The sequence below is a fragment of the Pectinophora gossypiella genome, chromosome 19 (assembly GCF_024362695.1).
Source record: "Pectinophora gossypiella chromosome 19, ilPecGoss1.1, whole genome shotgun sequence".
NCBI classification, from domain to species: Eukaryota; Metazoa; Arthropoda; class Insecta; order Lepidoptera; family Gelechiidae; genus Pectinophora; species Pectinophora gossypiella.
Window position 1 is genome coordinate 1,452,484 of NC_065422.1, and position 24,741 is coordinate 1,477,224.

The 24,741-nt window shown below is 38.6% G+C and overlaps 2 protein-coding genes across 9 annotated transcripts in view; both read left to right on the top strand.

Annotated features, from left to right (window-relative positions):
• The window catches only part of LOC126375567 (helicostatins), a 346,624-nt gene that overhangs the window by 106,866 nt on the left and 215,017 nt on the right, over positions 1-24,741 (top strand). Inside the window, exon 1 of one of the 4 annotated variants that reach the window (XM_050022564.1) lies at positions 12,470-12,475. The exons of 2 other annotated variants lie outside the window; for them this stretch is intronic. The gene's annotated coding sequence lies outside the window, so the exon portion shown is untranslated. Of the gene's footprint in view, positions 1-12,469; positions 12,476-19,872; positions 19,879-24,741 lie in introns of those variants that run through there. One more of the 4 variants, XM_050022565.1, reaches the window with a different exon arrangement.
• Positions 1-24,741, top strand: part of LOC126375444 (calpain-D) — a 219,965-nt gene that overhangs the window by 22,694 nt on the left and 172,530 nt on the right. For 3 of the 5 annotated variants that reach the window (XR_007567595.1, XR_007567593.1, XR_007567594.1), the window contains exons 15-22: positions 1,481-1,671; positions 2,161-2,420; positions 2,715-2,879; positions 3,464-3,575; positions 7,233-7,505; positions 8,231-8,373; positions 9,000-9,212; positions 14,135-17,857. Coding sequence is in view for 2 of the 5 variants with exons in the window: in XM_050022360.1 (XP_049878317.1) it covers positions 1,481-1,671; positions 2,161-2,420; positions 2,715-2,879; positions 3,464-3,575; positions 7,233-7,505; positions 8,231-8,373; positions 9,000-9,189 (1,334 nt within the window). In the remaining 3 variants the exon portion in view is untranslated. Of the gene's footprint in view, positions 1-1,480; positions 1,672-2,160; positions 2,421-2,714; positions 2,880-3,463; positions 3,576-7,232; positions 7,506-8,230; positions 8,374-8,999; positions 9,213-14,134; positions 18,436-24,741 lie in introns of those variants that run through there. The other 2 variants (XM_050022360.1, XM_050022361.1) reach the window with 1 other exon arrangement.

Below are 24,741 nucleotides of genomic sequence, written 5' to 3' on the forward strand. Positions count from 1 at the left end.
ATAGAAAATGGCTGCATGGGTCTAGTTCTTATCGAAAACAATCTGTGATTTTAATACATCATAATACATTTTTAATCTGCTGTTTTATTTTATAATTTATACCTTCATGTTGAATTTGTTACGGATCGAAGTGTTTGTTAATAAACAATTTGCAGTATTTGTAGAATAACTCAAAGAGTTTCAACAATGATATTACTTTCATCTAACAACCCTGGCACTTCACCAATTTTTACCCAAAAATGGGGAAAAATACTGAAATCTGACAACATTCTTGACCATGTGTAATAATTTTGTTCGCGACTGTACTCGTCTTGATAAATGTATGACATAGGTTATAATGACTTTTTGACATATTTCTACAAAGAGAATCAGGTCCAAATTATGATGGTAGGGAGTACTATTTCATACGAGTTTATTGACATTAGTTACAAACTAAAGTATGCAAGCATTCCCCAGATAATAGGTATTTTCAAAACGTCAAGCTAGCGGGATCAAAGAACTACCTTTATAACTTTGGAACCGTTGAAGTACTACTTTCGGTATTTTGCAGGGGGTGAGTACTATTTCGATACTATTTTTTGGCGTTTAAATCAAAGCGAAAGACCTTGTCGTTAACTCTCGCCAAATTTCGCTCACCGTCAAGCTAGCAAGTGCAATAAAACATGGCTATAAATCCAGAACCGTGATGGTACTAATTTTTTTACAACAGGTACTATTTTTTTCAATAAGAGTACTATTTTTTGGTATGGTCAAATTATTTTTTCGTGCCCATTTTTTTTTTGAGGCCGCTAGCTTGACGCACACTAATTTTCGACATTCATTCGAATCGGCTCCTTGACAACCTAGTCAAATGAGATTTCACGCCAGCCTTTCCGGTCCTGTGCAAGTTTCTTCCACTGCTTTTATTTATACCATATAAACCTGACAATGTCATACGACCATCGGCCTCCGTGGTCCTGTGGAGTTGGGCTCACGATCCGGAGGTCCCGGGTTCAAATCCCGGTGAGGACATATCACAAAAATCACTTTGTGATCCCTAGTTTAGTTAGGACATTACAGGCTGATCACCTGATTGTCTAAAAAGTCAGAAGATCCGTGCTTCGGAAGACACGTTAAGCTGTTGGTCCCGGTTACTACTTACTGATGCAAGTAAGTAGTCGTCACATGAGCCGTGTCAGGGGCCTTTGGCGGCGCATTAGTAACCCTAACACCAGGGTTGATGGGGTTGGTAATCTACCTCACAACCCACACGATAGAAGAAGAAGAACGGGCTGGTGATGGTTTTTGATTTTACTTAATCCAGCCTACAAGACCCCACTGCTGGGCAAAGGCCCTGCCTCTTTCCGTTTTGCGCGGTCCTGGGCGCACTCCGGCCAGTTCCGGCAAGCGTCCACGCTGTCTTTCGAAATCTATTACGACGCCTATACCCGTCATGTGGTACCCAATGCGGATTCTGATTCTGTTTCATTAAAATTTCCAGGTCTTTGCACATTAACCGGCGCCCCGTGCGAGTCAGTGTCCCTGCAAGCGGGCACGCAAGGTGGGGGCTCCGGGGGCGGCACGGGAGCCCCGCTAGAGCAGCTGGATCGCGACCTGGTGTGGGCGCAGCTGCTGTCCTCCCGGCAGGCCTGCTTCCTCATGGGCGCCAGCTGCGGCGGTGGGAACATGAAGGTATTGTTAGAAAACAAATATCGACTATCGTCTAATAATAGCTCTTGTCGGTGTAGCATTTTTAGGGAAAAATAGGTCAGTGGTTTCCAATTTGCCTTCCATCCCGCAGTACTATTTACTATCTGACGCGAGTGGGATGGCGCCCAGAGTAGTCTATTTCAAAGCCATACAAGGACTCCTGTCCTCCACCTCTCAATAGTACTGACGGTTGCTGCTGTCATTGCCATTAACCGGGCAGAAATCCTGGAAACCACCTAATGTCAATTATTTATGATCCAAACATGAAACCGCGACTTGTGCTGAGTGAGGCCCTTTTATCTCAGGAAATCCACCACCACCTTATGATCATTTCGACGAACTTCCGTTTTGTAATTGTTTTGTGAAAATCTTAAATGATGTAATTGTCTTGTTTTTATGTGTGGCGTCCTTTTATAATAAACTATTTCTATTCTTTTTCTATTCTAAACAAAAATAAATTTACGTTTACAGGTGGACGAAGACGAATACCAGCGTCTAGGGCTGCGTCCGCGGCACGCGTACTCCGTGCTGGACGTGGTGGAGATCGCGGGCCCCACGCGCCTGCTGCGCCTGCGCAACCCGTGGGGGCACTACACGTGGCGCGGCGCCTGGGCGCACGCCTGCCAGCGGTGGACCGACGACGCCAAGCGGGCCGTGGCCGCCGTCGCCATCAACGCCGACGCCGATAGGGACCAGGGCGTGTTCTGGATCAGCTTCGACGATGTTCTCAAGTAGGCATTTTTTTTTTATATAGTGCAACGTCCTGAGGACTAGACAACATGGTCCTTCGATCTTAGCTTATCCCTTAAATGGACTAAATAAAAAGAAATCAATACAGGTTTACGATTGCCTTATTTGAGCAATTATGACATTTGCGCATATAAAACTAAGTGCGCAATCTCTCGATAGAAGATGAGTGCGCAATGCAAACAACAAACCCCCCCCCCCCCCCCCAGTGACTTTACTAAACCTATATAAAAATATGAAAATAAAAACATTTGCTCCTTATCCTATCTCTTTCACAGATACTTCGACTGCATAGACATTTGCAAGGTGCGAGTGGGATGGCACGAGGTTCGCCTGGCCGGTATACTGCCGCCCATGTCTTCAACAAGACATTTGACTTGCCTCTTGCTGACTGCCACACAGCCTACCGAGGTGGACTTCACACTATTTCAAGAAGGACAGAGGTAAGTTAGATGTCAAACGATGACTGATGCATCCATTCGTTATCCTGTTTTTGCCGGGGTCCGCTTACCTAACCTGAAGATTTGACAGGTTTCGTCTTTTTTTTTGTCTGACCTTTCAAGCTCAAGAGAAAGCCAGCATATACAGGTTAGGTCACATATCTCCGAATTTCTCGGGAATGTGAGTTTCTTCACGATGTTTTTCTTACAAAAATCATACAATCATTGCCTTAAAACACCTCCACCACACCGACCCGCAGTGGAGCAGCGTGGTGGAGTATGCTCCATACCCCCTTCAGTTGATAGAGGGGAGGCCTGTGCTCAGCGGTGGGACGTATATAGGCTGTTTATGTTTATTGGGATTCCAACCTGGGACGTCACATTAAGTGTCAAGAATTCTTCCAACTGGGCTACCACGGATCCTGATGAATTTTTTTTTGATGGGTTTGCTCTTGGCCCCAGACTTGCCCAAGCGAGCTCGCCCAGAAGGTGCCTGTTCACTCTGGCCTTGAAAAAAGATTTAATGAATGATTTAATTTTCTATTTAGTTCACATGAACGCAATGTATTCGCAATGTACATTTACAGGAATTCGGCGAAGAGTCAGCGATCCCAACTGGACCTGTGCGTTGTCGTGTTCAGGACCAAGTCGGGGCCGGGTGCGCAGATCGGCAAACTTGTCGCGCATAGTAAAAGACAAGTAAGTTCCCTGGTAAGTCGCTAAGGCGCGTGTTATTTGTAGTGGTGTCACTATTATATGTGTAGCTGACTTTCTTTCTGTTCTTTAAATCTGTTTGGCGTTTTCGCGGTAACTGACGTTGGCGCGCGTGGTTTTAGTCTATAATAATAATAAAAGTATATATTTCAGTCTAAGTACCATAATATGTTAGTTACAAATTGCTTAATTGATCTATGCAGCGTTCGTTTCCGATACGACATCAACAAGTTTATCCGTTCTATCGTGTGGGTTGTGAGGTGGATTACCAATCCCATCAACCCTGGTGTCAGGGTTATTATTGAGCCGTCAAAGGCCCCCGACATGGCTCATGTTATCGTGAAAACGCCTGCATTACCCGTGGAAGTCGGATATCTTCTCTGAAACGTTTCAATTCGCAACAGCAGTTTGTCTTGAATTTACGCTTGAAATCAAGGGTAGTTATAACCTAGTCAATTGACAAACTTTCTACAAAAACTTGCATGGAGTTTGTATGTAAATTCGTCATAAATATATGCTATGAAATATCGACCATTTTGTTCATTATAATTAATAAATAAAAAGAGATAAGGAGGTTGTTTTAAACATATTAGGTGTGTTCATATTTCTTTACTAATTTATATTATAATGTATCTTTGACCTAGGCAACTGTCTTTCTTTTGCTATGTAATCAATGTTTCGCTTCTATAAACTCCTGAAGCATGTAAAGCATGCATTATGTATAAAGTCTACTGTGTTATTGCTCTACACCAGAAACATTTGCACAAATGTTTATGAAGTCAACATTTTTTACTTCATTGCAAAACATGTTTTGCTTTATTGCAAAACATGTTTTGCTTTATTGCGAATCATGTTTCGCGTAGATGTTTTTGTGTATAGAACAAAATATGCACAGAAGACGCGGCTTAAGATTGTAAAAGTTGGAAAATATTATAATATTGTTTCGTGTCGTAATATCTGTTCGCAACATTAGTCAGGCTTGTTTAAAATCATCTTTATGTTAACGTTTTTGCTTTAAAAATAGCCTTCCTAAGACATCCGACTTCTACATAAACCTTACCCATACGGCGACACACAAAACTACAAGTAATTTTACGCGCGTTGGTGACTGTAATAAAGATTGTCGCGTTTCAATTCCAGATCCAATAGTATCATTAATAGCGACCGCCGCGTGGACTCTGCCCAGCTCCTTGGTGTCATAGCGTGATGATTTTTTTCCAGAACATTCTTTAGATATTCAACTATAAATATCGAAAAATTTATCAAAATACAAAGATTATTTTTCGAGTGATGCTTGAATAAAGAATTTATGGAATTACATTGGATAGATTTTCTTGAAGAAATAGTTCGATAAATCATCTCGATATGATTGGTTTTTGCTGAATGTCGACAAGCAACTTAATGTTGAGCCGTAAGTAAAGTCTGGACAGAAGACGCCATACGGTGGAAAAATGTGTACTATAATTACGTATCTGAGTACGTACCTACTACTATTACCTACTACTATTTGTTTCTATGAATTGGCTATTATTAAAAAAAAAAATGCGTAGTTTTTTACAATACCCGAACTCAAAATTATTATATTTATTCAGTTGGTAATTCAACTTATTAACTGATTTGATAGGTAACACATTTATTTAAGTTTATCTTTTGACGAACATCTCATCTGCCTGACACTCCTGTAACTTCTCAAGCTGTATAGCCCTTGAAAAGCAGCTGCAAGAAAATCTTCAACAATAATAGGCAGCAAAAACAAAATATTAATTTCAGTAATTTGGCTACCTATTATTGATTCTGAGACGGTTATTCTTTTTAAATATATTTCTCTCAAACCATGTCTTGAGCGGAGGTTTGTTAGGTTAGCTTAAAAAATAGTGGTAATCAAATTGCCTAGCGATTTTGTTCAAGCGCATTTTTTTGTTAGCACTATATTTTTAACCTGTATTGGGCTGGTGTTCCCTTCGCGGGTTGGAAGGTCAGACAGGCAGTCGTTTCTGTAAAAAACCGGACCTGTCAAATCTTCAGGTTAGGTGAGCGGACCCTGTAAAAACAGCATAGCGCTTGGGAGATGAATAATACCATAATTTTTCAAAGCAGACAGCCTCCGTGGTCTAGTGGTTAGAGCGCTAGGCTCACGATCTGGAGGTCCGGGTTCGATTCTTGATGGGGACATTGTCGAAATCACTTTGTGAGACTGTCCTTTGTTTGGTAAGGACTTTTCAGGCTTGAATCACCTAATTGTCCGAAAAAGTAAGATGATTCCGTGCTTCGGAGGGCACGTTAAGCCGTTGGTCCCGGCTATTAGCCGTAAAAACACCTCCACCAACCCGCATTGGAGCAGCGTGGTGGAGTATGCTCCATACCCCCTCCGGTTGATTGAGGGGAGGCCTGTGCCCAGCAGTGGGACGTATATAGGCTGTTTATGTTATGTTGTTTTCAAAGCATTTTTCGCCATCGCTATTTGTTTTTGTCATAAGAATTTCTTTTCTCAAATTATTAAATAATAATTGTGACCCAGTAATGGCGCTCTTTTCTGACCAGGCTATACAACCCGGCACTCATTATTTTATTCTTCGGCAAAGATTTATTTTCAGTCTTCATTTGGTTTGTATCTTTTGAATTATTTTTTTATTTCAGATATTGCTGTCGATTCTGGCAAACAGTTCTTGAGTCTATTTTAAGGCAGGCAATAATAGTAAGGCGGCTACGAGCATTACATGAGCTTTTTTGACAAATTGAAAGTGGTAACTATATGTTACTACGGTAGTAGTAAGTCTCTTATGAATTAAAATACATGTAAGACAGTGTTTGCCATTATCGATATCTATTATCTTACTGACTGTAGTTTATAACGGGAGGCAGTACCCAGAAGTGAGACAGATTATTTGATGTTTTGTCGATTTTTGTTAATATGCGAAGCCAAATAAGTCGTGTCGTTCTGGCAAAATACGAACAAAATCACGTGACACGCATGTTAGAGAAAAAACAAACTTATCGATTTCGACAAAATTTATTGAAATTAAAGCACATAATAACGGGTTCTTACCGCGTTGGGAGTCTCATATCCCCATTTAAACGCGGTAAGAACCAGTTATTATGTGCTTTAATTATGATAATAACCGCGTAAACTTAAAACAATGTATAAAATTTATTGAATCGATCGATAATTTTATCACGTCGCGTATGTTAACCCTGCTCATAAATATGTTTATGGGGGTGTGAATTAACCTGCAATAGGGCTGGTTTTCCCTTCGAGGAAGTTCAGACAGGCAGTGGCTTCTGTAAAACACCGGACCTGTCAAATTTGTAGGTAAGCGGACTCTGTAAAAGCGGAAACACGCTATGACGATGAGTTCATTTTGTCGAGAAGCAATTTTTAGTTTTGTGAATTAATATTTGAAAAAGTATGATTTTATTTGAAAATAATTTCAACAGGTTATTTCCACAAAAGATGTTAATTTTCTTAAGATATAGTCGTATAATCGAAGGTCCTTTTAAATCCCAACACCATTGATTAACTATTGTCTTTTGAAGCCGCAAGAGGTTTACACTACCTGCTTTTAAAAGAAACCCAATTTTGATATCTTATCCATATTTCAATACTAACTTGGTATTTCATTCTCCATCATTATTTGCTTACAGGTTCGCGGCTTCGTCGGTTGCCATAAGATGCTGGAAAAGGGCTTCTACCTCGTGGTATGTCTGGCATTCAATCACTGGCATACTGGCTTAGAGCTGGCCGATAGTTCAGCTTGGCCGCGCCATGTCCTGGCCGCCCATTCGTCGAAGCCTCTGGCGGTGGAACGTCCGCCACTGCATCCTCACATACTGGCGGATGCGATTATTGGCTTGACGCTGGCTAGAGGACAACGCCATGAAGGCAGGCAAGGGATGACTGCCTACTATTTGACCAAGGTGAGTAAGATGTACTTTTAGGTGGGTTTGTCATTGTATTTCTTTTTGTATAATTTCAAATACAAAGTTAAACAATATCGGCAACGCATTCATTGGATGGATGAGCGATTAGTAGCTTCCATTTCCGACTCCAAGACACAACAGTCCAGACTAATAACATATACAGGGTGTTAGGGGCACCGCACCGAATACTGACGGAGACGATTCAGCTCTTGTTTCTGAGTTAATATCAAGTGGAATTTCCTGTCGGGAAATTCATGAAAATTTAATTGTCTTTTTAATAACTCAGAATCATGGTCTGATTCTTCCCCGAAAGTTTTTGTTACGGTGTCACCAACACCCATGCGTACCCATACGTAACCTATACGTATTTGAACGAGATGTAAGTAACATCGTAACGAATACTGAGGGGGATGATTGTGAGTTAATATCTTGCATATCTTTTGAGGTTTTTCTTGCAGCTTCTTTTCCCCGGCTATACAGGTTGTGACAAGCTGCAGTAGTTTTAGGCGAATGAGACGTTCGTTATGTAAAAATTGACGATTCAAAGTGTAACTATGTTACCTACTGAATAAAGATATTTTTGAATTTGAATATCAAGTGGAATTTTTAATCGCAAAAGTATAGAACTGAAAATAATGTAAAAAGACAACAACAAGTGTTCTACCAACCGGGCTACCACGGCTTTCATCATCAATCACCAAGCGTAAAACTGTTTTTTTCAGGGTTGGGCCGGCCTTGTGGTAATGGTGGAGAATCGCCACACGGACAAGTGGATACACGTCAAATGTGACTGCCAGGAGAGCTACAATGTCGTCTCTACGAGGGGCGAGCTGAAAACCATTGATTCTGTTCCGCCGTTGCATAGGTATGTACATAACATAAACTGCCTATATACGTCCCACTGCTGGGCATAGGCCTCCCCTCAATCAACCGGAGGGGGTATGGAGCATACTCCACCACGCTGCTCCACTGCGGGTTGGTGGAGGTGTTTTTACGGCTAATAGCCGGGACCAACGGCTTAACGTGCCCTCCGAAGCACGGAATCATCTTACTTTTTCGGACAATCAGGTGATTCAAGCCTGAAAAGTCCTTACCAAACAAAGGACAGTCTCACAAAGTGATTTCGACAATGTCCCCATCGGGAATCGAACCCGGACCTCCAGATCGTGAGCCTAACGCTCTAACCACTAGACCACGGAGGCTGTTACATAGGTATGTAATGAACCATAAATATACCATATGCGTCATACTGCTGGGCACAGGCTTCCCCTCTGGAGGGGAAATGCCTACCGTATACCGCTAACAGGGGCAGCGAGAGGGTTATATCGGGCTCGCACCGACTATAACCCCCCGATGTTCGCATCATCGGGTATTATGCCACGCTGCGGGGATGCTTTCGCATTCTTCCACGGCGATTGCCCGTGGATTGGGCACCATCTCACGGGGTAAGACAACACAACCTAACCTAGATTTTATCTTTTACCTCCACAGGCAAGTGATAATAGTGCTAACTCAACTCGAAGGCAGCGGTGGTTTCTCGATAGCCCACCGGCTGACACACCGCCTGGCCGCCGGCGCCCGCCTGCAGGACTGGGCCCCCAACGCCGACGACGAGCCGCGGCACCGCCCGCCCCTCGCACGCAGGCTCTACGGCCTTCACGCGCCGCGACTGATCACATAGAACACAACTGCAGGCCTAAAGCGGTAACGAAGTTTTCTTGAAATTTTAGTCATGTGGTTTTGATAGTGCTGATGTTCGGCGATAGATGGCGTTGGTTATACAGCTACCGAGCTGTAATTATCGAGCTAATATAAGCAAAGATGTAAGTAAAAGCTAGTAATATGTACATATTTGAAATGTGCAAAAGATGCCCTTTCATTTGATACCCAACAATAAACAATACCCTCTGAATTCTTTTTCTTTCTCTGTTTATGTCCTCTAAAGGGCGCCACATTGAATTTAGCGAGCCGGTAAGAACCAGACAATCAAGACGCTTCACGTGATACCTCAATACAATACAAATACACTTTATTGCACCAAAATAAAAAGAAATAATTACAAAAAGACTCTTAACTAAGTACATGGCAAATGGCGGCCTTATCGCTTATAGCGATACCACACACACCATTTGACACCTCATTTGTTATATTCCGATAAGTGGTTTAAAAGTTAGGAGGGAACAGACGTACATACATAGCAATCAAACACATAACCCTCTTTTGCAGTCGGGTATAAAATAAACTAGCAAGGAACTGCAATAAGGGGGGGGGGGGGGATAAATCGAGCTCGTATTGGTGGGAGGGCGGAGTGTCCCTTCTATACCTAGTGTCATAGTTTATTCTACGCTATTACTAATAAAATCCAAAATTGTCTGCCATACCAAAGCGCCATCTATCGTATACAAATATTAGTCATTCAATATACCTTTAAGATCTCAAATCTGAAGTGTCTTTAATACGGGTCTATTAATTAATAGAAAACTTGTCTTATCTATATTTTTTTAATTTGTCTTATTTGTATTCTTTCGAAGACAGACTAATGTTAAATATTAATAAGTTCGTTCAATGCCAACCCTATGGAATTTCAATGAGGGACTTTCCAGGCCAAGTTCCCCAAAAAATCTATAGATGGCGCTGTATAACTCGAACATCTTATCGTGTCGATGGCAAACTAAATTGTATCGGCCCAAAACTTGGCAACAAGTATGGCGCTATCTGCAGCGCTCATCAGATCCTCCTGCGTGCAGGTGTTCGGGCACGCAGGACACGATGTAAGATGTTCCATCGTTTGGGGACCAGTGTCGCACTTGCACTTTAAGTCCGAGCCATCCGAGAAATCCCACCTGAACAAATTGTCCTTACTTCGGCCCATCTGAGTCCGAAGTCTATTTAGAGACTTCCAGGTAAGCCAAGGCAAATCAAGACCTGACTCGAACATGATGATTACCTATTTTCTCTTTGCTCGGGTACATATATATAAATAAATGATATCAGTATAGAATTACGTTGTTACCTATAGGTAACAATTCGATATTATAATAATATATTGCATTTCTTTATTTTGATCAGTATAATAATGGGTGCAAGATGTGTTCTGCTTGTGCATGGTGTAGCGATAAAAAAGAGGAACTCGCTAACAATTAAATAAATTTAATGGGAAATGCAATTTAAGTAATTTAAATTATTATAAATTAACATGAACATAGTTAAAAGGTAACAACGGTAAAAAAGGGAATCGTACCTCACCTACCTCCGTTGATCAACGAAAGTTTTAAATATTATGCCAAAAGGAATACCAAACACTGAAACGATGCCGCGCGGGGCTTTAAGAATTTTGAAAAGGCGAAGACGAAGAATATCTCTCGAATGTCAAGAAACAAAGAAACAAACCATGGAGACAAATTCATATTTCAAATTTTAAATATAGCATACGTTTAAAAAGCCAGAAAAAGAAAACTTGATAAGCAAAAAGATTGCGCTGCAGCAAAATTACGCTGCACTGGGTGTAATAAAAAGATGCATATGTCTGGAATGCATGAAATTGGAAGGTTAAACATAGGCAATGTTATACAACGCCATCTATATTTTGATTAAGGAACGTGCTTGGAAAGTCCCTCATTTGATGACACTGACATTAGGGCGCCATATTTGATATTACGATAAGACAAGTTTCAAAAATAGTTTATGCACAAAACCTCACAATGAGAATAAAAACTAGAAGCTCAAATGATGCAGCACTGTTGAGTGTTCCTAAATTTTGACAGTTCGCCATACTGTCCAGCTGAAATTGGTGATAAATTGCTGGAGCAATCTGGAGTGTATCCCGTCTGAAGGATTAGTTACGAAAAAGAAAAGGAGTCAGTTGGAAAAAGCAAGTTTTGAATGAAAAAGTTTTTCTAAGTTTTCTCCTTTCCGTTCTTTAGAGAATAAACATAAGGGTCATATTACACTATAACGGCGCTGATCCAGCACGGCTCCAATCCAGCAATTTACTTGTCATTCAAATTAAAACCTGTGTCGGAAGATATATTTCGTAATGTCAATACAGCTACCATACGACACGTCGCGGAGCCTGCGCGCTGCAAGCGAGGAGACAGCGTGCTTACAGCGCGCCTGTTCGCGGTGATAGCAAGCTGCACACATTGCGGATGGCTCGCTGCCAGCGAGCTGGCACCTCGCGGGCGGCTAGCAGTAGCCGATACTTAAGGCGGTGCTGTGCTGCAGCTGTATCGTTGCCGTGCCGCTATAATGTAATACGACCTTAACACTGTAATTTTACAGTTAAACGCTGCGCGGTTATAGTGTAAAAATATGTTTGTTTACTCAAATAGTATGGCAAACTGTCAAAATTTAAGAACACTCAACAGTAGCGACACCTGATGGGAGAAATAGGCTGCTATTATCCTCATTTAAAGAAACGAAAATATACATTTTTAAGTATTGGTATGTTTGACTTATTCAGCTGGAAACGACATCAGATCTCTAGATTGGCTATGTCTAAAAACAGGCATAATTCGTGACTGAATTTGGATATTGAAATGTATTATGGAACATATGTTGCACAAATATTACATGAACATGAATGTACAGCATTGTTTTACGAAGGCTTGATGTATGTAGTAACCGTGATAGGATGTTTGAAAAACATTGTGCAACTTGGACTGAACATAACGCCTGTATACTCGAAGTATGCAGTGTATAGTATAAACACCCACTCCCCGCCATCTGTGTTCAGTCCCATGCAATAGGGGGTGAGTCTGTTGCCTTTAATCGAGCACAAAATACCTTGGGATTCACGTGATATCAATTATCTACGATCCAAACACGAATTCTAAACTCATAAAGCCGAGTACAGTCACGAGCATTAATATGTATACACTTTGGTACCATGTCACATTAACTTTTTTGACAAAGTGAATTGTAAGTCTCACTAAATGTTAAATATGTTAGTGCGACAGAGTCCTAAAGTGGGTACATTATATTGCTCATGACTGTACTGTGGTTTGGTGCCCGAACCGAGACGTAACACTGCGATGTAAGCCATACGTGCTCCAAACAGTAGTATCACGGATTATTGCCGAAGAAATTTTTAGGTACCTTTTTTATAACGAGTTGCTAAATGTTTTTCAGACTACAAAATAACCGTCACCCGTTGCAATAGTTGACGAATATAATTAAAACACATAATAACCGGTTCTCACCGCGTTCAAATCAGGGATATGACACTCCCGATATTTTATTTAAACGCGGGAAGAACCCGTCATTATGTAATTTAATTATGATAATAACCGCGTAAACTTAAACAGTTGATGAATAGTTGAATAATATATTTTTTAATACGCAAGATGATCGTAATTACGGTATGTATACAGCGAACCAGAAGTGTATACTTTTTTTTTAATGTAAAATATTTATTCGACGTGACTCATTATAGATTTGACGCAAATGGCATTAACTATTTGGCCGTACAAATGGGGAGTGCTGAGCGCTCTCACTCGGTATAAAATCCATGACAATAAGGACGTAAGGGCGTGAAACTTATAAATATTAATCGACTTTGGGACGTACCGGCGGGGTCGGTATCAGCAGTGGCGGCCCTAGTAAAATATTTAGAGAGAGAGAGAGAGAGAGAGAGAGAAAGGGAGAGAGAGAGAGAGAGAGAAAATGTTTATTGGTGGTGCGAGATCTCACAGTGGCGCCCCTCAGTCTCTTAAAATACTTTTTCGATTAGCCCGGTATGAGTTTTAGGTGGCCGCGATCTAACCCGATGAAGTTAGTTTGCGGCTAGGGTGGACCAGTCTTGGTTGACAACCCCCCCCCCCCCCCCATTTCGGCTCACCCCGCCCTGAGGCCGCCACTGGGTATCGGGGGATGTAACAAACCTTCACCTTCCCATCCCCGTCGCCAGTTTATTGTATATGTCTACCTGCAGAACAACTTCCGGGACAAGGAAACACGTCTGTCCAAAAACGAGGTTTATTACGAAGAGGCAAATATCAAATTACTCACATTTCATCTTAACTAAAATAATACTAAACGCCTAGAAAAAGTAATCGAGCAATTACGCTCATACATTACAAAAAAAACGAACTTTGTATATGTTTCTGGTTCGTCGTGTATTTACAAGAACTCAATGTTACATTACATGTCAAAACTAGATTATAAGAATGATAATTCTGCGTGTATCAAACTGTTAGGCATTTCCATTGTAATATACACATTTTATATTCACTTTGAAAATCGTATAAAATCGTTGTATGTAGTTGTTATATGTCTGAGTAATATCTTAAAAAATCTAAGTACTAACAACAGTATTTTAAAGTACGAGTGATTCATTTATAATAACAAAATACAATGCTGTTTCTTTTTTTTTTTGGATGGTTACTGAGACGGTCTCCGAAAATGATCTCAATTGTCAACGCTATATAGTCACGGAATAATTAGGTTCTATGTGGGGAAGTTCGTCTGTGGGAAAAGTTCTTTTACGGGGCAAGTTCGTCTATGTGGAAAGTTCGTCTACGGAAAAGATCGTACACCTTACATTCACGAATTTTGGGCTTGTAATCCTTTGAAATACTTTTTAAAAAACAAGCAAATCTATACGTTATCAATAAACTTTTTTTTAGGTAAGGAAGGGACAGAGAAGTACATCCAGCAAGATGAACTGAGTACCCACACGCCTCACCGAGCTTTCTGTTAGATCAACGTGATAGTTGGCGAGCCGTATCGCCGTCTATAATGGCTGAGGCAACTGTGTTAGTGAAAATTGCACTTACAATAAATTGATGACATTGACATTGGTGCAAGTCCGGTACTGGGTTTCGAACCGACGCTTTCTAATTAAGAAACAAGTCAGTGTATCACAGTGACTAATAGTGACGGAACACTCGGACTTCCCTGCATTGAGTTTACACTTAATTTACACTATTACACGTTTTAAGTTTTATTTGAAAGACTTAGACCTACATAAGTAATAAAAATAGAGATAAAGAAGTTTGGGCAAGGAATGAAACGACTTAAGAACGATTAAAAGGATTTTTTCATATGGAATGTTATATTGAAGTGTGTAAATATGAGGCTTTTAGAGTAGGCACAAGTGTCATATTGTAGTATATTAAGCTTTTCGTTTTTATGTTGAAAAGTGAAAATATATTGTGGAATGGATTTTCAAGTTTTTGTTTTTGACTTTGTATAGAACATTGTATGTTTTTATACTTAGTTCAATACTAATTTCTGTAAAGTGTAAAAACTCGCGAAAGATTTGAATATGCATTCTACATTTGTCACATTAAAATGTCATCATATCGATTTCTCTATTAACTTTGATTGGCCGACGAAAGTTCGTATTTTAGCTAGAATTATAAGTTTTATAACTAACGCGAAATTTGTGCTAAAATTATATATTTTTATTTGCAACTCCTAAAAGACAAATTCGAATTTATGTTTAACGGAATTTATGTTCCATTCCAATAATACTCATTATGTTAAGTTATTTAATGAATTAATTTTATATTTATACTTATATTTTGATTGTTTTAAGAGTGATATTAAATCTTGCCATTAAGTTTGCTTTACAACGATATACTTATGTTCAAGCCTACGGAGTACGGTACTACTCGCGGATCAGACCAACTTTTAGTGGTCAGTTCTACAAATGTTCGGGTCAGTACCCACTTGTCCCCTAAAATTTGTCCCCCTGGAATAAAAGTTGTAGATTCTGCCCCTATTTAGGTATCCATTGGTCCCCTGGTAGGAGACCAATCAATATTTAAATATTTCGCTGGAGTCGCGTCACATTACAAACTTCAATGCTTTCATATTTGTGGACACCTTTATGCAGGAGGACTTCTGTCCGAAGGGAGTGGTGTATCGCCGTTTCCGTGGTAGACTGCCACCATTTCTTCCAGTGCAGTTCCAGTTTCTCTCTCTCCAGTGCTTAGGGGACAAATAAATAATATTAATTTATTTTTAAGGTACCCACTCGTACCCTGGTATATAAGTTACAGATACGGCACCCGCTCAGGTGTCATTTAGGGGACGAATGGGAACCTTAAGTATTTGAGGGACGAGTGGGCACAGGGGACGAATTTCGGGGACCAATGAGTATTGACCCGTTCATTGCCTAGTGTATGTTGTACGCACTCGTCGAGCCGCAAGCGGTCTCGCGGAGCGGACCATCTTACACTGGGCAACGAAGAAGTCTGTGCAATTATCCAGTATAGATTGGTCTTACCCGCGCGAGATTCAGCGTACGCGCTTAGATATTGTTGTAAGTATTCCATTTTTACCTAATTCTACAAGTGTACAAATGTAAGCGACACCGTTTGAATACGTTTCTTCGAACGTTGTTTTCTCGTGTATTTTGTATATTTTTCGAGATACCTTTTAAAATAATTTTGACAGTGACAGCTGTCAAGTTTGGTACGGGCTTTGATTTATTTTGCTATGTCTTTTGCAAATAGCATGGTGCGTAGGATCGCTGTCACACTCCGGACAATGCATACGAAAATATAACATACGAATATATTTTTTATTATTATAGTTTCCTAGGTCAAAGATAAATTATGAAATTCTGATTACTAAATAAAGGCAGATGGAAAGGTGACAAAAAACGTTTTCATTTTCTATTTAACTTATTTATCATTTCTACGAAACAAAAATGTAATTTTAAGTGCGACATTTTGTGACGTTTTTCTATGACGTCACAGGGTGCTTTTTCATACAAATTCCATAGTAATTTCGTGTTATGTCGTTTAGTAAAGTAACTGATTTGACTAGTTGGAAACTAGCCTATTCTTACCGTGTGCAACGTAACGAGAAACCGCTCCCCTTATACACCTTAGCGGCTTATGACCATTTAAGACTAAAGTAAAAATAAAAAACCCAAAGGGGGTGAGGTCGACGCCCGATACGAATTGGCGGGCCGGGGGGGAGTTACCGTTCTTTACGCCGCTGTCAGAATAGCATATTTTCTTGTTTCTTTCGCACTAGGATATACCGTATCTTTGTCCTTCCCTCGTACGCACCATGCCAGAGCTTATATAGTGTAATAGTTTAGAAAATCCAGTATTTTTGAGGCCTACAAGGTAATAATAATAAAGTGAAAAAGCGTGCAATATGTTCGACGTGAATTATTTTTTATTATTATATTTTTTAATATGTATTTTATTATTAATAATAGTGGATGTCTGAGCGGTGGCACTAACTTATGTTTACTCGAAAATCCATCCCAGCCATTTGCAAAAAAAAAAAATCAGACTACCCGCAATTAATTTTCAGGCACAAAGTATGCACTGTGTTAAAATAATGTAGATATTAGTGGACATAATCAATAGAATATTTTTATGTGTGCAATTGAGTATACTTTTTACTTCACACGAGTCCGACTCACCCTTGACTGTTTGACCGTCAAAATCTCAATATGTTTAAAAGAGTTCGTAAGGAGTCAAATATTTAGATTTTACTCAATCGACAGAATTTTTAATAGTTATCATTAAAACAGGAAAACGTTTCTACAACGATTCGATAGTTAATTTTGTTAAAATTTAGTTTATTTATTTCTTCGAATACTAAAAACATTGGCCCCGATTCCAACTGACAGAAATTTCTGCCTGAAATTGAAGAGTGTTCCATAAATTTTATGCCTTTCTTTTTCAGGGTATAAGAATTAATGGAACACACGTCAATTTTAGGTAGAAATTTAAAAACCGTCCCAAGATTTTATATTGGCCAATAACCTGACAGAATTAAATTGACAGCCCAAGTCAAACGGGTTGCATATCAGCGATTTTAAAATTAACCATTGTCAATCATCCGTCCCTTTCCTTTTCGGCGGATAAGAAAATTACGTGTATAACTTGGAATAAAATTAGAAGGGGTCTGCAGGAATCGAGGCCATTATTTTACTTAGTTACTAACATAAAAAGCACTAGCTTCCGAAATAAAATATTTGAATTTGAATTTAATTTTTATGTAACTTTTAAGAGTTTTTCTTAAATATTCGGTGTTTTGTGTCGCACAAATATATGTTCACATGTGACCCTGTATGAAAGTTCACGGTAGCACTTATCGATGTATCTCAAAGTTGTATAAAAGTGTACACAAATTCAAGCTTTTATAAGAAACTGTCTGTCAATAATACTTTTGTGTAATTTTCTTTCTAGGTTTGTAAGTAGTTCGCTATTTTAGTGCCATAAATTAATTAATGAAAGAAGATTTGACTGAAACTCTGTTCCTTATTCAAAGAGAGACATTTAATATGTTAGTAGTTAGTAAACTACAGTATGTTTCGGATTTGACTTAACCTGTATTGGGATGGATGTCCCTTCGCGGGTTGGAAGGTCAGACAGGTCGCTTCTGTAAAAAAAACCGGACCTGTCAAATCTTCAGGTTAGGTAAGCGGACCCTGTGAAAACGGCATAACCCTACGGCGATGATGACGTCAGTTCACTACATTATCAGTTTACGTCGTCCGGGGTTCAGTGGTTCAGTGTTAGGCTCACGATCCGGAGATCCCGGGTTCGAATCCCGGTGGGGACATATCACAAAAATCACTTTGTGATCTAGTTTGGTTAGGATATTACAGGCTGTTCACCTGTCATCAATAAAAGCGGTCAACCATTCGCTCATTGTTACATAATTCATGAATAGAATTCGAAAATAAGTCGATTAGAAAAATGAGATTGAAAATTTCTCTCCGGACTCGTGGTCACCAGTATGACAAACAGGAATTTTTGACACATTGCTTCAACTTCTAGATTAGCATTTTACTTTATCTTTGACCCAGTGAAATTGATACCCTATTCGTATAATAATACACATATGACGTCATCAATAAACGTGGTCATCGTACTCTTATGTAATTCTTAATTTAAATTCGTAACTCGGTCAAGAAGAAAATAAGTTTGAGGCTTCTATTTTTAAATTAAATTAGTAACTTATGCTAATTTAATTTAAAAATAGAAGCCTCAAACTTATTTTACTTCTTACTTCTATTTTTAAATTAAATTAGCATAAGTTTTTCTTTGACCCAGTTATTTATTTATGAGTTCGAAATTTGAATTAAAAGTTTGAAAGATTTGAATTTTCAAAATTAAAGGAATAAGGAACAGAGTTATCTTGCTTATCGTTGTATTTTGATATAAAGGTTATAATTTAATTAATTGTTGTTTTGTAGCAATGACGCTTATTTTTTCGTGTTAGCCAATACGTGGATGCATGTTATATTTATGATAATAATAAGAAAATAAAAATACCTATTTAAATTTGAACGTGTTTTCTTTATCATCCTTTGACATACACATATCGCCATCTTATAGCGTACAGTAAAAACTCTCCGCTCCCCACCAGCGGCTGAGCTAGGTTTACCTCACACCCCTCGGTCCTACTTTAGTCTTCAATCGTATGGCGTCAGACGTCACACACAGATGCGCGTGTACGATAACATCAATGTGTAGTGTCTGTGTAAAACGAGGTGTTTTGTATGAAGGGTCCGGGGAGTGATCCGTCATAGTGTAGGCTGTGGCATTATGCTAAGGTGGAACCGTTTCGGCATACATTCATAATTAAAAAATAATAAGTATGTCAAATAAATATTTTTCTTTCTTTCTTTCTTTTTTTCTTTGATGGAGTGTCCGGGTGTCTCGGGTGGTTGATGAGGTTGGTCATTGGCCAACCCACACGAGAAGACTGGCGAAAGGAGAACATCAATTTACTAAACAGAACGACCAGTTCAGTACAATAAGTGATTATATTTCTATAAGATTACATTTTAATAGTCTAAATGCGTGGTAAGAATTAGATCTCCCAAAGTACGTAAGCTAGTGTTGGGAGTTTTATTAGCATAACAGCGTTATGCCTGTATTCCCAAAGTATCCCTTCTACCTACCCGGCATAGGTGTATACTTTTTTTACTAGCTTAGATTATCCCACTGCTGGGCAAAGGAATTTGAGCTTCCACTTCTCTTTGTCCTGAGCGATCTCTCTCCAATCCGTCTCAAATGCGTATAGAATAAATAAATAAAGCAAATAACTCGCAGCCGCTCTTGTATTCTATACATTTTAGGTAAAAAGGTGTGATCAAAATCAGGGTAAGACGTAATGTCCCTTCTACACGTTGTTTATTCTATGCCCGTAGTTCAAATCTTCACGTTGTAAAATTCCACAGATCACTTCAGACATAGATACCTACTTACTTGCTTGCTTATTTACGAGTAAGTTATTGTTAATCAAAGTTACCTACATAAACACATGAACGGCCACGAGCAATTAATATGTATACACTTTGGTACCATGTCACATTAACTTTTTTGACTAATTGAACTGTAAGTCTCACTAAATGTCAAATATGTTAGTGCGACAGAGTCCTAAAGTGGGTACATTATATTGCTCATGACTGAACTTAGATCCTTAATGAAGTAGGCAGAGACTTGCCGTCACTGTGGATCCAAAGCCTAAGATGAATTATGATGATCCGTATGGACACTTCGTACAAAAAGCCTTGTTTTACACAGACACTACACATTTATGTTACTTAAAAAAAAAAATACCCAAGTCTAATGTTTTCAATTTACTTTGCAAGGAAATTTTATACTTTTAATAAAAGATTTACGTACAGTTTTAATGATTTTTGTATACGTGGCAAATATTAGTAATTAAATACATTAGTTAGTATAATTCACTTAATTTTCAATACTAAAATTCGCGTCCTTTTTTCAATAATAAAAATATTCTTTTCAATAAAAAAAATAATTTTTATTATTTTTTCAATAATAAAAATTAATTTTCAATAATAAAAATATGTTGGAGATACTAATTGAATAGTAACACTTACGTCATCAATGGGCTAGAAATGGCGGCTTGTCATAGGATTGAGCATACCTGGTCTTCTTATAAAAGCTCTTATGAGATAAACAACATGTGAAGGTATTTTGTTTTTCAGTAAGTAAATGCTTTATAGTACCTACCTATGTTAGTAGCAATCTGTGTGTCTCCCTCTGGAAATTATCCGCGTTGTACGTTGCAACTGCCAACGGTATACACATCTATTCTGTCATATTTATCATAGTTTCCATTGCAAAATTCAATGAAAACATAACTCACTCACTTTACTTGATATAGAATGATTAAATAGTCGGATTATTTCCCAGTACTTCTGTTATAATTAAAGTAGGCGTCTGATAAGTATTCCAGAGGTTTTCAGAAGAATAAATGCGACTTGATTGTTCTGAAGGTTTGAGTTGCCTTGGATAATAGAAAAAAGCGCCTGTGGGAAAAGTCATATCTACTTAAATCGATGAATTATTTGCTAAGCACAAGATGACAGGCGCTCCAACAACAACGCTTGTCTTCCCGACAAATTAAGGGCACTCGTGTCTGATTTGATACATAATTATCATATTTGCGCTTTTTAATGCGTAAGTGCGAGGGAGATAGACAATTCGCGCACCCTCTTACTCCTTTGTCAGGTGATCGGCCTATTTCCTAACTAATAACTAGTAACATCATAGCTATTTTCGTAACTCCTTGTTTAAAGAACAATGGCGAGCGCCCATACAAGTTTTTATTTAAGTCCAAATTTCAGCGTCTATTCATCAAAAATATCAAAAATGAGTCTATATGTGTTCTTAAACATATTAGTCTTTAAATAAACGCCATTCTTTGATTTCTATTCATAAAAAATGAATATAATTTATATATATTACAATTTTAAAGTTCATAATTTTTTATCTGTTCTTCTAATGCCTAAAACACTAGAGGTGAAGAGTAGTTTTACTTTAATAATTCAGTAGTTTTAATTTTATAAATGGTAACTCAAAAAGGATGTAAGGAAACATTTTGTGAATAGATAAAGTGAAAATATTTTAATCAATCGTGGTTCTAATTAAATATAAGTTTCATACCCGGGTTTTACTATTTATTACGATATATTGAAAAATTGGCCAAAATAATTTCACGAAGATTAGTAAATGTCGCATTTCTAGACGCTAACTTTTTTTTAAAATATTTTCTCGCCAATGTCCTTTAAGATTTTGTTTAGGTATTTATTTTATCCCAATGACGAACTTTCCAGGTTACGTTCCCCAAAATAATATAGATGGCGCTGTTAAAAAATAATTCGTTTAACTTTCTAATTTAATTATATTATGCATCTTTTCTATGCTGTTCTGGGAGCATATAAAAAACATAGAACACGTTCAGCTGCTTCTCTTCCCGGGCATGTCGTAAAAACCGACAGAGGGATTGTGTCCTCTAACATGATGGACTAATGTTATGGGCGATAGGCTGATCCCTTATCACCATAAGGTTCATCATATCCATCTTTGGATTTCGTATCAACAGTGGCTACAAGTTGTCTTTGATTACTTGTGGCTCTGCCCACCCCATTAGGGATTACGGGCGTGAGTTTATGTATGTATGTATCTTTTATCTTTGTTTTCCAGTATAAATGATCCTTTTAATTACACCCAGGTACAATGACATCTTCCACCCATTACTATTCTGACCAAATAAAGAGAAGCAATATAGGTGGCAACATAATTCTATTCATAATCTGATTCAAATATCAACCTACAATTATTTTTATATTAATATGCTTCTGCCATATTAAATTTTTGAATAATTATATACTTACAATCAAAGAGCAAAAGTTCAGTCACTGAGCCCAGCGAATTTTTTGTAACAGTGGTGAAATTATGAAATTATAAAATTTATGTTTTTGTAAGTGTTTTTGGTCTATGTATTACAGAAACGGCATGTAACCAGGAGGTCTTAAGTGCAACCAGTTAATTTATTACTTTGCAAGAAACTGACTGGAGTTTTTCAGCTTATCGTACTTACGCGAGTGAAGAGAAAATAGGTAATTATCAAGTTAAATCTCGAAAGCGCCACCTATATTATTTTTGGGGAACTTCCCTCATTATGGTAGGCAGTTATATCCATCGCAAGATGAACTAAGTACCCACACCTCATCGAGCTTTCTGTTAGACAGATGTACCGATGATGTGCCTAATAAAAATAAAAGGAATCTTAAAAAGTCACATAATATTTGTTAGAGAAATCTTTGGACGTGATAAAAATGTTTTATAAGTGTTATGCTCGGCGCATGTGCGGTCCCTCCAGGATAGTCCGACAAAGTCATATCATAGCACGTTTGTCCTATATTTTATGACAAATTGAAATCACATTACATTACACACGTTTAGACTCTAGAGGTTACATGGGTTGGTGCAGCATTGTAGAATAGAGGAATCTAACTAGATTTCTACTTTTTGCTGTCCATATAAGCTCATCATCTCCCTAGCATTATCCCGTTTTTCACAGGGTCCGCTTACCTAACCTGAAGATTTTACAGGTCCGGTTTTTTATAGAAGCGACGGAAAACCATAACAATGCAGGTTAGGTCACATGAAAATTCATTTCTCATTAATGTGGGTTTCCTCACGATGTTTTCCTTCGCCGCTGAGCACGTGATAATCATTTATGATCCAAACATGAATTCAAAAACAAATTCGACAATCATTGGTTTAGGCCTGTGCTGGATTCGAACCAGCGACCTCAAAGTGAGAGGCAAGCGTTCTACCAACTGGGCTACCATGGCTCTCCTCACGGTTATCCTTATTAGGTAAAGTATCTAATTAGGCCAATGAGGTACTTTCTAAGCTACGTTTCTCAAAAACAATATAGATAGCGCTGTACAGATTTTTCTTCGTTTGACCTTCTAATTTCATGGATAGCGGACATAATGCATCTTTTATCTTTGTTTTTAGGTATAAATGATGACCCTTGTTATTACACCCAGGCACAATTACATCTTTCACCCATTATCTATTATTCTGATCAAAAGAAAGAAAAGCAATATAGTTAGCAACGTAATTATCTTCATAATGTGATCCAAATATCAAGCAACAATTATTTTTATATATGATATTTATATATGTTGTTACACTTATGTATAAAGCAAAGCACATTTGCTTCGATCCTGTTACACTTCTCTTGCTTCCCACACATTCGTCAATCGGTTCCCATACACGCACGCCGGTTAAGAGTAGATCGTATTAAACATTATATAAGGACATAATATATACGTTATGTGTGCACAATAAAGATAATTGTATTGTGTACGTAGGTATATATAACGGAAATTCTTATCCATACTTAGGTGTGCTGGAACCGGCTTAAATTTCCCATCTCCTTCGCTCCCTGGAGATGAAATTCTATGCTCATTATGAACTCTATGACTGAGATCTAAGATGTACCATAGCATTAAACATACTGGAAATAACATGATTCTACGTAAGATGAACTGAGAGCGAATAAAGACGTTTCACGTCAGAAAAGATACTTAAAACGCGGTCAGCTGCTTATCAGCTGCTTATCTTCCCGGAAAAAGTTGTGTCAGTTTCCAGGATTTGTTTCCGCTTAATGGCAATGGGGCTTAAACGATCCCCGGACACTTCATACAAAAACCCTGGTTTTATACAGACACTACACAATATTGACGTTATCGTACACGCGCACGCGTGTGTTACGTCTGACGCAATACGATTGAAGACTAAAGTAAGACCGAGGGGGTGAGGTAAACCTAGCGCAGCCGCTGGTGGGGAGCGAAGAGTTGCCGTTCTATACGTACTTATTATTCCTTATTCTACGTTTAAACATTGCTGACGAGTGTATTATACATGTCTGAATACCGTTCCAAGGATACAGGCGTGAATCCTGATGCTAAGTAATGTTACGGTATGGTCGATTTTTTGATGAGAAGTATTATTATTTGTAGTATTTCCAGTAATATTTTGTATAAATGAAACGCTATTTTTTATACATTTTCGGAGGTGACCTAACCTGTACTGGGCTGGTTTTCCCTTCGCGGGTTGGAAAGTCAGACAGGCAGTCGCTTCTGTAAATAACCGGACCTGTCAAATCTTCAGGTTAGGTAAGCGGACCCTGTGAAAACGGGATAACGCTAGAGGGGATGATGTTTCTTCCAGTAATATTTTGGAATCTGTGTAAGTAGGTATAAAAGAAAAAGAACGGGATGCAAACGACTGCACGGAGGAATCGGAAATGACCTTCTGATGGGCCTACCCTCCTCTCGTGCGCAGAGCTTGGCGTTTACAACGTTTTACGTTCCATTTTTAAACAACATAAGCTCACGACTATATCGCAATTGTGGTAGCCAGAGGCACAATCAAATAGCAAAAGTGCAGTCACTGAGCCTAACGAATTACTTATA